Source organism: Typopeltis vanoorti, chromosome 21 (genome assembly GCF_054136105.1).
Source record: "Typopeltis vanoorti isolate ZY-2024b chromosome 21, IOZ_Tvanoo_1.0, whole genome shotgun sequence".
Lineage (NCBI taxonomy): Eukaryota > Metazoa > Arthropoda > Arachnida > Uropygi > Thelyphonidae > Typopeltis > Typopeltis vanoorti.
Window position 1 is genome coordinate 9,599,816 of NC_143569.1, and position 18,727 is coordinate 9,618,542.

The following is an 18,727-nucleotide window of genomic DNA, read 5'->3' on the forward strand; positions in this document are numbered from 1 at the left end:
AGATTCCATTCATATCCCTCTCATCCTTATCTTTATGCACTGAATCACTCCTCCCTGCCATAATCACTTCCTCACTTTTGTATCTATTTTCTTTCTGTCTTTCCACAACCCGCTTCTCAATCTCTCTGATCCTTAGCCATACTAATTTTATCTTGACTCCATGTAGTCTTAGCAAACACCAGTCACTCCAAATGTCCAATACAAAACCCATTCAAATAGAATCCATCAACTTCAAACCATTCAAACTTCCCTTTTGAATTCACTCTATACATTCACAAATTTGACTTTATTTGCCTGACAGCATTCAGCCATTTTGTCATTCAGTATTATTGCTCTCCTTCATAAGTCACTATTATCATACCTACACTAACCATTTTCCCAATGAAATTATTATCTTTCACCTTCTGCAACAACAACTTCAAATCCCTTTCCACATTCCTTGTCTCACCATCCAAGTTATTTGTGTCCACCACTGTCACTAATTATGATAACTATTCCTTCTTTCCATGCAAAGTATCAGATGTTTATTTCAACGTACCATCTGGAAAACCTGTCTTATGCATTTTGTTATTCACCGCTCTTCCAATGAACTGAAGCTTCATACAATGAAGCTTCAGTTCATTTATTATTAGAGCTTCACTATTTCAACTCAATAGTGATTTATTCAAACTTCAATTTATTAGAGCTTCACTATTCAACTCAACTGTGATGGATTCTTTATAAGGTGCCACTCATCCTTTGATACTTGCTTCTGCAGATGTTCAGTTTCCTCCCCCCCCCATTTGTTTAACTCCACTCTTCATTTTCATAAACTCTTGCCTAAGCTCTTCCACTTCATTTCCATTATATCATTGACAGCACTTTCATCCATTTTCTGATTACATTTCTAGGCATATGCTATTTTATGTCCATGCAGTTAGCCTAGTGGCTGTGCGCTTCGCAACCATATGCCTGGAGAAGGAGTGTCCTAGGTTTGATTTCCATTGGAGACATGAGGAGCTCAAGGATCTTCCTTAGCCATAGTCAAGTTAGCCGGTCTTGGGCATGGGCAGCAGGGTTTTTTCCCCCAGTTTATCCTGGAGTTTTTCCTCCCATAAAGCAGGCAAACCGGCCCCGTGAACACACGCTTCGACAGACATGGCAGTCAGTGTGTGTGTGGTTGAGATAACCAAAATAGTATAATAGGATGTTATTATAGACCTGAGAATGTTGAAGGTGACGAGGATGAAATGTTTAGAAAACTAAAAAGGCAAGTAAATGACAGTAGTCTTAATGGAGTATTTTAATTATGGGAATAGTGAAAAGAGAAGTGAATATGCAATGAAAGCATTACAATGATTGATTGTGGACTGATAATCATGAGATATTAACTTGGAAGACAACCTTCACTTTTAAATTTCCTTGACCACATCAATAACCAACATCTAAGATAAAAGTTACCTACAAGTTAGATTATAATAATCTAGTGAATTAAAAGTCTCTATCTTTTGAACATGAACACATGCTAACAAATATCTACATGCTTCTTCCCACCATTAGAAATCTCAAAAATTGAGTGTCATTTCAACACTAGGAGATAGAGTCCATCATCTCATTATTGACATGGATGAATTAGCTAAAGAATAGTTTCTAAAATCACCATTCTATAAAACAGCTACAAATGCATTGTCTAAAGATTTCTTGAACAACATGCCACTCAAGACACCTCCCATGATGACGAAATCAAAGGTTTTATAAACCTTACCTATATTAGTTGTATTTCTGTAAAACTCACCAAAATCCTTATAGAACATAAAATTCAAGACAGTATCCACTCTTTTTATCAGGATGTGATCACCACTTTGATTTGTAAAACCTTGATGCAGCCGCCTAAGATATCAAGGTGTTTATCAACTATGGTGTGACTACAGAACACCATATTATGGACAGGCAGAAAATCTATTGAACAATGCACCTAATATGTTATTCAGTGCATTGTTCTTTGGTGTATTGAACAATGCACTGAAGAACATATCAGAGATATTTAATACCAGAGAAGTGAGGCCTCAGCTCTATCATCACATATACTCTCTTCAAGCTGACCTACAAGATGATGCCTAGATAGAGAGACAGTGTATTATGGGATGAGTCCAAACTGTTATTACACTATTGTTAAGATAAAACCAAAAGAAGAATTTGAGAAATTTTTAAAATCTTTAGAAACTTTAAAACTTTAGAAATCACATTGGATTCCAAAAACCTAAATATAGATCCTAGTATTAATTTGTCAGAATATATCCTAGCTATTAGCTAGTGTAACATGTAAGTGTGAATATGCACAGTGTACTCAAAATGCAACATGTATCTATACATAATTTGAAATTATTGGAATCATACATAACTCTATAATGGTAGTCACCTTACTAATCTTTTTACTGTTTGTGTGTGTCTATTAGTTATATTTTTTTATTTTTACACCTGAAGAAGTGTTATGTATATAAGTAAGATGAAATGTGTTTTCTGTTACTTATATCAAATTCTGGTTTACTGTCTTAAAAACTGTCATATATTTACCCATGCACTGGCAAAGTTTACATGCAAATATATATATATATATCAACTTCACATCACAAAACTTATCACACAATAGTTTTGATCTTTCTAATCATGTGTAAAGTCTGTAAATACTTTTTTATAAAAAAATGTTTACGTTAAAAACATTTACATTATTAAAAAAAAAAAAAAAAAAAAAAAAACTTTATAAACTCAAGAAGCTATGCAAGCTCATCCAGAGCAAGCTTTCACAAACATCCAAGTCCACAGTGGGATTCAAATCCATGACTTGTTAATTAGCCAGTAGGTGTGCTATCCACTTGGCTAACTGCATAGGCTATTTTTTATTTTATTTTATTTTGAAAATTTGCAAGTTGCATTTATTAGGGGAAAAACAGTTTGGCTAAGGTAAAGTTGTTCCAAAGAATGGTAGTAGATAGGTTCAAAAGTGAGTGAGAAGTTAGTGCATTAAGGTTGGAACTAAAATTATATGAATGTTGACCAGCAGATACTTGTTTTTACATGATTAGAGAAAAGAGTAGGAATGGGGATTATTCAGTAATTCAACTACTTCTGTTTCTGTCATTTTCCTACCTTCTGCATTCATTGAACTTAGTCTTCCATATTCATCCTTTCATTTATATGCCACATAATGAAATTTTTCTTTCAAATTTTACTATGGCCAGTAAAATTTGCCTTCATACTAGGCTTCTTCATTATCATGCAAAAGATAGCCATATTCTTGTCTGTGCTTTATGAGCTTGTTGATCACCAATCTGTTTATATTTCCTCTACATGTTTTTTTCAGGCTGTGTTTAATGATACTACTCATCTTTTTTTTTTTTTTTTTTTTATATACCCACTTACAAAAGGTCTTTATAAACCTATAGTACATTATTATTGATATACTATAGGTGGGATAAGGCTATGTTTTTTTTTCTATTTTTATTAATATTATATATTTTTTGTAGTTTTATTTTTTACATAGTCATCATATTAAAAATATATATAAACTGTGCCTGAGACCAAACACTTTAAACCACTTCAGGCTTCAACATGTATGGTGGTGGTCTCATACTGGGCATGAAATTCATCCCCTGCTTAAGAACAATCACAAACATTCACACCCACAGTGGGATCTGAACATAAGTCATGCATGTCAGGCTCAGTAATCTGTCCAAACCAAGTAACTTCGCTTGTTTGGAAGATGATTAATGCTCTGACAGCTCAGTCAATTCTTCTGGTCAGTTTTGTGAGATGAAAAACCTGAGTTTCCAGGAGGAAAAACTCTGCCACCTCCATATGAGATAGGGTAACTTACCTTCAGTTGAAAAGTCCCAATAAAAGTTCACATTCAAGACAGATTCCGATCCAGATTTTTCCAACCAAGGGTTTTGCTATGCTGACTGAGTTATACAGGTTAACACACACATATATATATATATATATATATACACACACACATATATATATACATACAGAGCCTCCTCAGGGGTCGGCAAACTTTTTAGACCATTGACCCCTTCATGGAATTCTGATCTGTCATCGACCCCAACATGTTAAATAAATGAATAAATGTTATCAGTGATAAATTTCTCAATTTAAAAATAATAGTTTCATCATCCTTTTACTTCATTACTGATTCTCGATAAGAAATATTTAAAGAAATTTATAAAGAACATTGTATAAAGAACAAACTATGGCCTTTAAAGGACAAGATCCAGCAAGAACTAAAATAGTAATAGATAACAAGATCTTAGAACAGGAGAACAGGTGAATTCATTTAACTACCTACGATGTATGATCACATATGAAAATGAAAAAGATATAAATGCAAAAATTGCAAAATATTTAAAAATAACAGGTGTAATTAACTCTATATTTAAACCAAACCTAGTTCAAAAACAAACCAGGCTAAAAGTATACAATACATTAGCCTTACCGGTCTTAATGTATGGAAGCGAAATCTGGACAATAAAACAAAAAGACAAACAAAGATTAACAACAGCAGAAATGAAGTTTATGAGAAAAACTGCAAAGTATACCCTATTTGATCACAAAAGAAACGAAGATATTATGAAAGAATTAAACCAAGAACCAGTAATAGAAAAAATTAAAAATATAAACATAAATGAATGGAACACGTTCAAAGAATGAAAACAGAAAGATTACCAAAACAAGCCTTAAAGTACAAGCCATTAGGAAAAAGAAAACCAGGACGTCCTCTTAAACGAATTCAACGATGACTTCTAAGGCCGGAACAGGCCATGCTAGGCCTAAATCTTTGATACGTATGATGATGATGATGATGATAAAGAACATTAAAAATTTAAATCCCCTTTTGACTCCTAGACATTTATCGACCCCTTGGATAGCCACATCGACCTCCAGGAGTCGATATTGACCACTTTGCCGCCCCCTTGGTATAGACACAGCCCTTTGGTTAGAAAAATCTGGGTCCTAATTATTATTATTATTACATCACACCTCCAGGGAGTCCAAAGACTCATCGAGGGAGAGAACCTACTCTACAACTCTCCATCTCCACCACTCAATCTACCAACTACACCAATGCCATCTACTGCCCATCACCACAACCACTAGCATTTCCACAGACAATCACAAACGTCCATACCCATGGCGGGATTCAAATCCGCAGCCTTTTGGTTGGAGAGCGGATACGCTAGCCACTCGGCCAACCAGGCTGGCTGGTTGGCCGAGTGTCTATACTGACTGAGTTATAGAGGTCACACACTCACACACAGCTCCATAGCTCAATCAGTATATAGACGAAGCCCTTTAGTTAGAAAGACTTGGGTTCGATTCCTGTCCAAGACATGCAGAACCTTTATTTGGTTACTTTCGAATAAAGGTGAGGTAGCTGGTCTCATACAGAGGTAGGGTGTTTTTTCACCCAAAAACTCAGCTTTTTCGTCCCCCAGAACAGGCAAACCAGCCCCGGTGAACACACACACATGAATCTACAATCATGAATACTTTCTCCTAAGGGATGCAGCAGAGGAGTGACGAGCCGGCTGCATTAATAGTATAGAATCTCAATGCAAATATGGCTATAGAATTAGATGGGTATAGGCTCTTGAATTACATGAAAGTGAAAGAGGATTGGCAGTGCTACTGGAAGGTTATCAGAAGATTGGAAGGAGGACAGCATGAGTATTCCATTACATAAGGGAGACTCCATGACTTGCAGATACATCTGTCATTGTCTGAGAGGTGATAATGATTATGACAAAATTGGTTAAGGATAAAATTCAGAAATGGGTGGAGAGAAACATAATACTCTGTATATAGGGGACAGCATGGTTCTGTGAAGGATGTCTTGCTTAAGTAATTAACTGATCTGTAGGATACACTAACAGGATAAAGGTGCAAGAAGTTGCTGGGAGAATACTGCATTGACATCTGTTATGTAAACTGGAGCAAATGGGAAAGGGAAGCTGATGATGCTGATAAAATAGTGACTGACAGATATCAAAAGGTAATATATGGAGCAGAATCAAGAAGGCAAATGACTAGTAGTGGGTTACAGTATGCACTTGGTCAACTATTTCATTTGAACATTAATGATATTAGGGATAATTTCATGGTAAAATGTTGAATGCAGATACAGAGAATTAGTAAAGGAATGGTTCAGTGAGCTTTGTGTGAAAGAGCAAGAGCCTCCCACAATCACTCTTTGACTCTATGGAGGTCTAATAATTGTAATAATAATAATATCCATTTGTTTGCTAATGAAATTGGCATTATGGACAAAAGGATAATGGTTATAAGTCCAATCGTGCCAAGTGAAAAGTTATATACTGATAAAAATTGCAATTTGGAAGGTTGATAAAAATTGCAAGCTGTGCATTGTATTAATTGCACATTAATTGTATTAATGGAATTACTTTACAGGAAGTTGGTAAGCCAGGTGAAAGGGGGAGGGGGGGAGAATTGAGCTTGACAAGAGTAAAACTTGACAGAATAACAATGAATAACATGGGTGTTGAAAAATGCACTAACAAATATGAATATAGTTATTATATCTCTTTATAAGGCTTTGACACAATCACATCCAGACTGCTGATCGCAGATTTGTTTGTTTCTTGGAGATGAAGAAATAGAAGTAGATGACCTAAAAGTAGATGAGAAAACCTAGAAGTAGATGACCATGATGGTGTTAGTTCAGCGAAAACAATTCCTATGAGCATGAATTGATAGTTAATGGACTAAGAAAACATCTGATGTAGGAGGAGAGAGAGGGAGGGAGATACGGTAGGAAAGCATAACTTGCATAATGAATGATATTATTATTATTACCCAAAACCCCATGGAGTCAAAGACTCATCTAGGAGGTCCTTTTATCATACACACAGCTCATCATACTGTACTTTAAACACACTCAAATTCTCTGCAGACACTACACTCTCAGGTAAGGCATTCCAATCATTCACAACTCCATGAAAAAAAACCTGCTTCCCACTACCCTCCTCACACCCTCTTTATACCGTTTCCAGGGATGACCTCTGGTTCTCCCCTGATCTCCCATTATTTTCTGTAGAACATCTCCAGCACTCATCCTATAACAACCCCTTAATAACTTGTAGGTCTCTATCATATCTCCCCTCTTCTTCCTGTCCACCAGACTCTGCAAGTTGATTCTTCTCAATCCTTCCTCATACTCAGCATTCCAGTGGTTAGAAACTACCTTAGTCAGTTGCCTCTGGATACTTTCCGACATCTCTTCATCCAAACCGGGTGACCAAATCTGGGCACAATAATCCATGTGTGGCCTAATCAAAGCCTTATACAATGGAACAAGAATCTCCCTATTTCTACAAGTCAGTGTCCTCCGCATCATTCTCAGAAGCCTTTGAGTTGTCTTCACAATTTTGGCTATGTGTCCCATAAATTTCAGATCTTTATCCACTATCACCCCCATATCTCTTATTTCCTCCAACAATATATCCTCACCAAGCATAAATTCTGCATTCCATTTTTGTTTTCCAAATTTTAAAATCTTACATTTTGCAACATTGAACTCACATCCCCATTCCCGTGACCAATCACTCAATTTATTCAAGTCTTCCTGTAAGGCCACAACATCTTCTCTACTCTTCATGGTTCATCCCAACTTTGCATCATCTGCAAACAACTGAATATCTCCATCAAATCTTCACCAATATCATTAATATACAAGTTAAATAGCAATGGCCCTAAAACAGACCCCTGAGGTAAACCATTAGTAACTTTCCTTTTCCTGGATATTGCTCCCCCATACACAACTTGTTGATATCTATCAGATAGCCAGTCTCCAATCCAATGCACCAATCTAATATCCAACCCACTCCAGTTTGACTATCAACTTATCATGCAGTGATCTATCAAAAGCCTTTGCAAAATCTAAGTATATTACTGAGTATCCTTCTCCTCTATCCATGGAAGCAGTCACCTTATTGTAATAAGTACATTACTAAAACATGACCTCCCTTTAGTAAATCCATGCTGTCCATGAAAGATAATACCATTTGTCAACCCATTTATGAATCCTAGTTCTCACAAGCTTCTCCAGCAACTTAACTACAACACCTGACACACAGATAGGCCTATAGTTTGATGCCTAAGTTCTATCATCTCCTTTATGAAGTGCCACAATCTTGCCCTCCTTCCACTCCTTAGGAACTTGACTCAGTGCAAGACTCATATTAAAAAAATATGTCAAGGCCAGCGTCAACTCCCTGGCACATTCCTTTAGAATATGTGGTGATATATTATCAAGTCCCACAGCCTTATATACATCTGTTTGCTCAACTCCCCATACACCTCTTACTCACTTACAGTCAGTCTCTTTTCCCCATATCAACTGCTCTCAATCTCTCCATGAAGTCACATTCACAAGATTGAAAGACCTTTATGAACTGCTCATTAAGTATCTCCACCACACCTTCTGCAACAGCTGTCTTTACACCATTTTCTCCAATCAATGTCATCCTTCCATAATCATTCTTTCTTTTGCTGGCTACATATCGAAAAAACTCCTTAGGATTCTTTTTGGTTTCATTAGCTAACTGCTGTTCATACCTCTCTTTAGCTACCCTCACCAACCAAGTCACCTGCCTTGCCTGGTCTTTGTAGTCCTCATGGAACTAGTTATTTCCACTTCTATTCTGCCTCCATAATGTCTTTTTTCTCTGTATCGCATGCTTAATCTCTTTATTCAACCATTTCATACCTACCTTATTTAACCTGCTCACCCTTCTCCCCATTCCCATCTCCAATCACTCAATTTATTCAAGTCTTCTTGTAAGGCCACAACATCTTCTCTACCTCTCTAGATGTTGGAAAAGGTCCAGAGGCAACTGACTAAGGTAGTTTCTAACCTCTGGAATGTTGAGTATGAGGAAAGATTGAGAAGAATCAACTTGCAGAGTCTGGTGGACAGGAGGAAGAGGGGAGATATCATAGAGACCTACAAGTTATTAAGGGGTTGTTATAGAATGAATGCTGCAGCAGTTCTACAGAAAACAGTGGGAGAACCAGAGGTCATCCCTGGAAACTGTATAAAGAGGGCATGAATAGGGGAGTGAGAAGCAGGTTTTTTTTCATGCAGAGTTGTGAATGATTGGAATGCCTTGTCTGAGAGTGTGGTGTCTGCAGAGAATTTGAGTGTGTTTTAAGCACAGTATGATGAGCTGTGTATATGATAAAAGGACCTCCTAGATGAGTCTTTGACTCCATGGGGTCTTGGGTAATAATAATAATAATAATAATATCATTCACTGAGCAACTTATGCTTTCGTACTCTGAAAACCAGGTGACCAAATTTCACACCTACTTGATTGCATCTACTAGATAGTTTTTGAAAATTCCCCAAGCTACATTGATCTCCTTGGGGGATGGAGCATAGTACCAAGGGTCGGTCCATTTCAGGAAGATGTGGAGCAGAAATTATTAAGCTGCAGGACTTCACAAAGTCATCATGCTGACATCTAAGATCGTCCTGGTGCACATTCCTCTGTTCTTATAGAGGGTATGCATTACTGCATAGACCCTCTTCCTCTGCTTTCTCTTGAAAGTCAAGATAGGTGAGTGGGGCTGAGGCCGATGTCAACAAAGCATCTGGTGCTGGGAGAATTCTTTATAGAGATATTGATCCAGCCCATCCGTAACATCCTGACCCAACAAATGGGCTTGAATAAGATCTTTGAAAGAACTATGACTGTAATCAGAGAGACAAGGTTGATCTAGAGATGATGCCAGTCTAGTGATCAGAGCCTCCTCAGCTGATTCAAGATACTGGCTAGGGAAGTGATGGACAGAGGTATGAGAGGAAGAGCCAGGAGATACAGAGATATTACCTGCCCCTTCCTCAGGTGGATATTCAATCATTTCCTGGACCAATAACTTGTAGTTGGTCTTTCTTCTGTGGCATTTGATGGCATCCAACGATCTATGTAGAAGCACCTCAACTGAGGCCTCATTAATGTTTCTAATTCCTTTCATCATTAGTTGAACTTTATGGGCAGCAAGTATCTTCTCTTCTTTAGCACTCCAATGCATTTTCTTATGGTCAGTGTGTATAGTGTCGTTGGCCTCTACAGGATGTTTGGAGGTATGATGCATTCCTAGGCCTACCTTGTTGGAAAATGTACAATTATAGTTAGTACAGAAGAAGTCTCTTAATGCCGACGCCGATGAACATTGGATTGGTGCATTGACGGAACACTGAAGCATTGATGTCTCTGACTAGTAGGTATTGAATGTCCGCAAATCCATTAACGTCTCCTTTTCTTGAGGACAGAGCTGGGATGGGTGACTGGCACGCTGCCAAACAAGTCCTGGACCTCAGGATCTACTCTTGGGAGTAGATCCTGAGGTCTTTCCTGGCTCCAACCAATCAGAGTCGGAGCCATCTTCATCTGTAGTATTTTTTGCCAGTGGACATCCTCCATTCATTTGCCAACCTATCTAGCTTCAAGTCATCTTTCATGTCATCTATCCTAATTTTCTAATTTACACTCACGTGTAGACCTACACATTTTGCCGTATAAGCATTCAGAACCGAAATCTTATGGAATAGGGTGGTTACTCCTTATTCCTGAAGGTGTCCTATGTCTGTAGAAGCATGTGTTCATGGGGACAGTTTGCCTGTTCTGGGGGATGAAAAAACCGGGTTTCCAGGTGAAAAAACTCCTTGTCTGCATATGAGACCAGCTAACTTACCTTTCGTTAAAAGAGATAAAGGTTCCTCCCGTCACTGAAGGGAATTGAACCCAGGTCTTTTCGACCAAAGGGCTTCGTCTATACTGACTGAGGTACAGAGGATCTCCATGTCATCTACAGGCAGCTAAATATCTCCGTATAGTCCAGAGACAATATCATTGACATAAAGATTGAACAATAATGGTACTGTACTATGTGGAAATCCACTTGTAACTTTCCTGCTTTCTGATACTGTTCCCCTATATACAATCTGATATTTATGAAAGCTAGTTACCAATCCAGTCACCTAACCTGATCCCACAGGTTACAACTTAAACACTAATTCTTGTGTGGCATCCTGTCAAATGCCTATGCAAAATCTAAAAAGATAGTGTTTGCCTTATCCTCATCCACTGCTCTTCCAGCTAACTTACCTTCCATCAAAAGAGACCAGATAAAGGTTCCTCGCATCACTGAAGGGAATCGAACCCAGGTCTTTTCGACCAAAGGGCAATGTAAAAGGCAACCAGATTACTAAAACAAGAATGCCCCTTAACAAATCCATGCTGATCTCATAAATAATATTGCTTCATCTGTCCAATTTTGTATATGATTTCTTAGCAGGTTTTCAAAATCTTAACAACAATAGAAGAAATACTGGTCTATACTTTGATATCTCCAATTTACCACTACCAACTGTATGCACTGGCACCATCTTACCTCTCTGCCATTCCCTGCACTTCCCAAGCCCGTGCCCAATTTTTTCAACCAGTTCTTAAGTTAAGTGATCTTTGGTGCAGGCTGCAGGGTTTTTTCTCCCTGTAATTCTGAAAAATACACCACAGAATTCATAGTATTTCAAATAACAAACACAAATTGAGGTTTATCTGCATGAGATGGCCACAACTGTCTGTCATACTCTCACCCCAATGCTTCACAATCATCAGCAGAAGTGAGCTACCATTGATTTTGAAGCTGATTCAACATGGTAGCTCACAGTTATTGGTAATAACTGTGAGCTTAATGATTTCCAAAAGTTAATTAGGACTAGAGAAGTTTGCCCTTCTTTCTTTCTTTGGCAAATAAAAAGGCATTAGAGGATTGATTTATTTATAACTCTAGAATCAGATATACTCAAATGGCAAATGTTTACTTGAATAGACCTACATCAAATATATCATTTATTCTTTTTGAAATGAAAGAAAGTATGCTTATAGTTTTGGAAAATATTTTAATTATGAATGATGTGAATTTCAAGAATGCTATAAAAATATTTTAATCAATAATGTGAATTAAAAAGACAATGCTACAAGTGTTACCTTGGTAGTATAAAAAACATAAATATATACAAACAGTATATTTTACTTCCCATTCTTGATCTAAGGGAAAAATTCAAAGAGATCTTCTTTAGATCCAAACAATAGCAGTTATATCTAAATAAGAGTGAATGCTGTGAAAATATTTTAATCAATAACATTCTTTTAATTAAAACTAAAAATATTATAATCATCAATAATGTGAATTAAAAGACAGTGCTATGAATGTTATCTTGGTAGTATAAAAAACATAAACAAAGATCTTCTTTAGATCCAAAAAGTAGCAGTTATATCTAAAATTTGAGTAACAATATTGATATTTTCCTTTTTCCATTTCATTCAGCTTTCTGCCTAGTTGAAATTAGTCTTCTTCTTTGGTGTTTCATGGGGAATGATGTTCTAAGAAATTTCTATAGCAGAATGTAACTTCCCTTGGAAAAATACACTTCTATAATGAATATAATGTGTCCCACCCCATGCTAACAAATTTTCATTCTTTGTTGGCTTGCAGTCAATTTCATCCTATAGGATTCTTCTGTTTCATCACTTAGATCTTTTGCTCATTAACTGCAAATGTTACTTCCAGTAAGCATGTAAAATACTTACAAAAAAAAAAAAATTCCAACTATGAAGCAAATAATGCATCATAGTATATCATAGTATAGTACAAAATAATGCACCATTTCATTCAGTTTTCTACCTACATAAAATTAGCCTTCTTCCTTTGGTCATCTTAGTGTTTCACTGGAAATGATGTCATGAGAAATTTCTATAAAAAAACACAACTTCCTTGGAAAAATACACTTCTATAATTGATATTATGTGGACATGCTAACAATTTTCATTATTTGTTGGCTTGCAGCCAATTTCAACCTATATGATGATTTTGCTTCATCACTTAGATCTTTTTCTCATTAACTGCAAATGTTATTTCCAGTAAAACATGTAAAATACTTACAAAAAAAAAAAAAAATCCAACTATGAAGCAAATAATGCATCATAGTAATGTAGAATGAAATCAAAAATATCAAAAACATTATGCACATTTTGGATACATTATTATTATTATTCAGGCCTCCATGGAGTCAAAAGACTCATCGTGGGAGGTCCTTCCTAAAAACATAAAGTCTGTCAAGACTATTCGAGGGGAGGTCCCCCCTAAGAAACACAAAGTCTATCATACCACTCCTTAAACTCATTGACCGTTCTAGCTCCAACCACTCCATCAGGCAATGCATTCCACGGTTCAACCACCCTCATCACAAAGAAACCACTCCTTACCCTCTTGCTCACAGTTTCCTTTCGTAACTTCCAGGGATGGCACATTGTCATCTCTCCTTCCTGCTGTTCAACTAAGCGAAAGAACTCCCCAGTGCCAACCCTGTAACCACCTCTCAACAGTTTAAAAGTCTCAATCATATCACCTCTCCTTCTTTTATCCACCAAACTCTGCAGTCCACATTCCCTCAGCCAATCCTCATAACTATGCTTGTACAGTCCTGAAACCATCTTTGTCATCCGTCTTTGTATCCTTTCCACAGTTAATTTATCCCCTTCAAATCCTGGGGACCAAATCTGAGAACAATAGTCCAAGTGTGGTCTGATCAGAGACTTATACAACGGAATGATAACCCTCTTATCTCTGCAGGTCAGTGTCCTTCTCATAATTGCAGCAATCCTCTGTGTTACCTTCACCACCTTTGCAATATGTCCCCTAAACTTCAGGTTTCTATCAATCATCAACCCCAGATCTCTTGTCTCCCCCTACTTCCTCCAGTATAACTCCTCCCATAGAGTATGCAGCATCCCATCGATGTTTCCCAAACCTCAAGACCTTACATTTTGCTGCATTAAACTGACACCACTTTCATTTGCCCATCTATCTAGCTTATTTAAATCCTCTTGCAGGGCTACCACATCTGCACTATTACTAATAATCCTTCCCAGCTTCGCATCATCTGCAAACAATTGAATATCCCCTTGCAATCCACTGGCAATGTCATTGATATAAAGGTTAAACAATATAGGTCCCAGTACTGAGCCCTGTGGGACCCCACTTGTAACCCTCTGCTTCCTTGAAACTGCCCCACCATACACAACTCTCTGATACCTATCAGACAGCCAATCCTGAATCCAGTTGACCAATCTGACATCCAGACCCATGTGCTGCAACTTAAATATCTGCTTATCATGTGGCACCCTGTCAAATGCCTTCGCTAAGTCTAAGAAAATTGCAGTATATGCCTTTCCCTCATCTAATGTTCTTGTAACTTTATTATAAAAGGCTAGCATATTGCTAAAACAAGAGCGCCCTTTCACAAATCCATGTTGACTCTCACAGATAACATTACCCTCATCTGCCCAATGCTGTATACGGTCTCTCACTACTTTCTCCAAGATCTTAACAACTACTGGTGACACACAGACTGGCCTATAATTAGACACTTCCAATCTGTTACCACCCTTATGCAATGGCACTATCTTACCTTCCTTCCATTCCCTGGGCACCTTTGCCGAAGCCAGACTTTCATTGAAAAGCCAGGTTAAAGGCACTGTCAGTTCCCTAGCACATTCTCTCAAAACTCGTGGTGAAATACCATCCAGTCCCACAGCTTCACTGACATCTAGAGTACTCAGTATCTGAAATACACTCTCCTCCTGTATCTCTAAACCTTGAACCAGCCCTATCCCTCTAGCATTAAAACTGACTCCTCTAGGATGAAATACTCCAATAAAGTGTTCATTGAACAATTCCACTATGTCCTCTGCATCAGTCACTCTATTCCCATTTTTATCCAACAATATCATTCTTCCACAGTCATTTCTCCTCCTACTGGCCACATAGCTAAAAAATTGTCTAGGATTTTCTTTGGATCTTAGGGCCAATCTCCTCTCATATTCCAGTTTCGCTTTCCTTATGACACTAGTCACTCTTCTGGCCTGTGTCTTATATTCTTCATGCATCTTCTCTTCACCTGCCTCCTTATATCTCTTCCATAGCCTCTTTTTTGCATGCAATTCCTGTTTAATATTGTTTGTCATCCACTTTACTCCAAATTGTGTCCTCTTCTTCACTCGTGGTATACAACTTACCATTGCTGCTAACAAATATTCTTTCAATTTCCCACGCACTAATGATATCCCAGCCTTCCAATTCCTCCCTCCATGAAACTTCCCAAAGTTGACGTCTAAGACTATTATAATCACCTGTCTTGTAATTCCACATAAGTTCCGGTCTCTTTGATACTCCTGCATGGCTATTCATTTTCCAAGTCAAAACCATATGGTCACTCTCTCCAACTGGTGGGAGAGATGTCAACTCAGTTATTATCAATTCTTTTGATGCTATAATCAAATCAAAAACTCTTGAACCTCTTGTTCCCTCTGTTACATGTTTTCTAGAAATTCCATTCCCCTATTGTTACATGCATCTTCCTCTCTCCAATTTATACTACTGTAGTTAAAATCTCCCATAACAATCATTCTTCTTGCACTTGCCAAACTTAGCTGTCTAAACATCTCCTGGTCCCCATCCTCTGTGCTCCTGGGTCTGTAGCAACATCCCACTAAATATCCTGTCTTGCCTATCTCTACCTCACACCATACGCTCTCAAAATCATTTGTCTCACTTCCTTCCAAAGCCTCCACTCTTAGAGGACATAGGTCATCACTTATCATAAGCAGTACCCCACCACCACGCTTTCCCCTCCTATCCTGATGAAAAATGCTATACCCAGCAACTTCTATTTCTTGTTGTTATATCCCCTTCTGTCAACCACGTCTCAGTGATCGCAATAATTTTTGGCCAGGCTGATGCTATCTGCGCCACCAATTTCTCTCCCTTATTCCGGATACTCCTGGCATTAGTATAAAGCATATAAATGCGATTATGATCATTTGACCAAAAAAAAGGTGCTATAAGTGATTTTTTTTTTCTTTTTTAAGAGTAGTTCTGTATCCAAAAGTTCAACTTATCATGCAGCCTGTATGAAATACTGAAGAGTCCAAATATGTACAATTTCAAAAGTGTCCATTTTTGTATGTATAATCCTACTCATACACACATATTCAATGTTTAAAAAAAGATGAAAAATAGGAGCAAAATTACTTACTTTAAGGGCAGATCTGAGCACCACAACCTCTCCAGGACTTTGAACCCATGGTTCACCATCTACCTGTACTGGCATTTCTGTATTTAGCCTAATTCGTAGCTATACAAGAAAATCATAAAGCATTAAATATATTTTAAATGCATTTTGATATACTGATCTAGTAATCCACAGATTTAAGAACCTTTTTTATAATTAGCACTATTCATAATCATCGTTTTCTAGTATATATTATATATTATTAGAGAATCACACAATTGTTATTTTATGAATATTTTGTTTTGTTCAATTCCTACCCTCCCCCCATCCCCAAAGTGATCTGTTATTTTTCAGTCTCTGATTTGAAAAGCTTCATTTCAGTCTTCCAAAGCACTCTGAATTGCCAGTTCTGAGCCTTTTTTTTTTCCTTGCTGTTTTTGCATCAAAAATTTGTTTTGCTAATTTTTTCATCTCCCATTTCCATTTAATTAACCATACATTCTTAGATTAGCAATATTTAACCATTCTCAACTAGTAATACTAATTTCTTACTTAATATTCATTATTTCAATATAGTTCTATCACTGATATCTAACCTTTTCATTCCCCTAATTTTCCACAGAATGCTCATCCCTGTGGTTCCAATCTTGAATCATCTATTTTGTTTCCAACCCAGTTCTCCAATTTTCATACATTAAAACTAGTTTGAATGCTGTCTTGGCTTTGTTTTGTAGCTAATTGCTCTCTCTTATTCCATATAAATTTATTTAACTAGTTTCCCACCATACCTATCTTACATATTTTATAATACATTTCATATTTAACATTTTATCTTAACTAAAAATTGTGCATAAACAGCTAAAATGTGCACACCTGTTCTACAAGTTCAATACTGAGAATGCTTGATGTTTTCTGCTTTCAGGCCCACATTCATAGTCTTTTATTATTTTTTTTTCTTACCAAATTTGTAAGAAAACAATAATAATTAATTTTCCTAAAGACCCTGGAAGATTTATTTTTATTATTATTATTCAGGCCTCCATGGTATCAAAAGACTCATCACTGGAGGTCCCTCCTAGGAAACACAAAGTCTATCATACAACTCCTTGAACTCACTGACCGTTCTTGCTCTCACATGCTATCAGCCAATGCATTCCATGGTTCAACCACCCTCCATGGAAAGAAACCGCTCCTCACCCTCTTGCTCACAGCTTCCTTTCATAACTTCCAGGGATGGCCCCTTGTCATCACTCCTTCCGACTGTTCAACCAAGCAAAAGAACTCCCCAGTTTCAACCCTGTAACCACCTCTCAACAGTTTAAAAGTCTCAATCATATCACCTCTCCTTCTTCTATCTACCAGACTCTGCAGTCCATATTCCCTCAGCTGATCCTCATAACTAACATTGTACAGGCCTGAAACCATCTTTGTTATCCGCCTCTGTACTTCCTCCAGTACAACTCCTCCAATAGATTATGAAGTTTCCCATTGATGAGTCTCGAACCTCAAGACCTTACATTTTGCTGCATTAAACCAACACCCCCCATTCATTTGCCCATCTGACTAGTTTATTCAAATCCTCTTGCAGGGCTACCACATCTGGACTATCACTAATAACCTTTACCAGCTTCACATCATCTGCAAACAACTGAATATCCCCCCCCCCTTGCAATGATATAAAGGTTAAACAATATAGGTCCCAGTACTGAGCTCTATGGGACCTTACTTGTAACCTTCTGCCTCCTTGAAACCACCCCACCTCTCTGATACCTATCGGACAGCCAATCCTGAATCCAGTCAACCAACCTGACATCCAAACCATTTACTGCAACTTAAATATCAGCTTATCATGTGGCACTCTGTCAAATGCCTTCACTAAATCCAAAAAATGGCAGTATATGTCTTTCCCTCATCAACTGCTCTTGTTACTTTATTATAAAAGGCTAACATATTACTAAAACAAGAGCGTACCTTAACAAATCCATGTTGATTCTCACACATAACATTACCCTCATCTGCCCACTACTGTATACGGTCCCTCACTAATGTCTCCAAGATCTTAACAACTAGTGATGACACACAAACTGGCATATAATTAGAAACTTCCAGTCTGCTACTGCCCTTATGCAATGGCACTATCTTACCTTCCTTCCATTCCCTGACCACCTTTCCCATAGCCAAACTTTCATTGAAAAGCCAGGTCAAAGGTGCTGTCAGTTCTTTAGCACATTCTCTCAAAACTCATGGTGAAACACCATCCAGTCCCACAGCTTTACTGACATTGGTATTCAGTAATTGGAACACACTCTCCTCCTCCTGCACCTCTAAACCTCGAACCTGCCCTACCCCTCTAGTATTAAAATTTACTCCTCCAATCTCCAATAAAGTGTTCATTTCCACTATGTCCTCTGCATCAGTCACTGTATTCCCATTTTTATCCCGCAATATTATTCTATCACAATCATTTCTCCTTCTACTGGTCACATAACTAAAAAACTCCGTAGGATTTTCTTTGGATCTTAGCGCCAATCTCTTCTCATATTCCAGTTTCGCCTTCCTTATCATACTAGTCACTCTCCTGGTCTGTGT

At 37.5% G+C, this 18,727-nt stretch overlaps 1 protein-coding gene across 3 annotated transcripts in view; it reads right to left on the bottom strand.

Annotated features, from left to right (window-relative positions):
* LOC150094613 (diacylglycerol kinase theta-like) overlaps positions 1-18,727 on the bottom strand; it is a 570,433-nt gene that overhangs the window by 18,677 nt on the left and 533,029 nt on the right. For all 3 annotated transcript variants that reach the window (XM_090411566.1, XM_090411564.1, XM_090411565.1), the window contains one exon: positions 16,163-16,261. In XM_090411566.1, the coding sequence (XP_090267692.1) occupies positions 16,163-16,261 (99 nt within the window). The remainder of the gene's footprint in view (positions 1-16,162; positions 16,262-18,727) is intronic.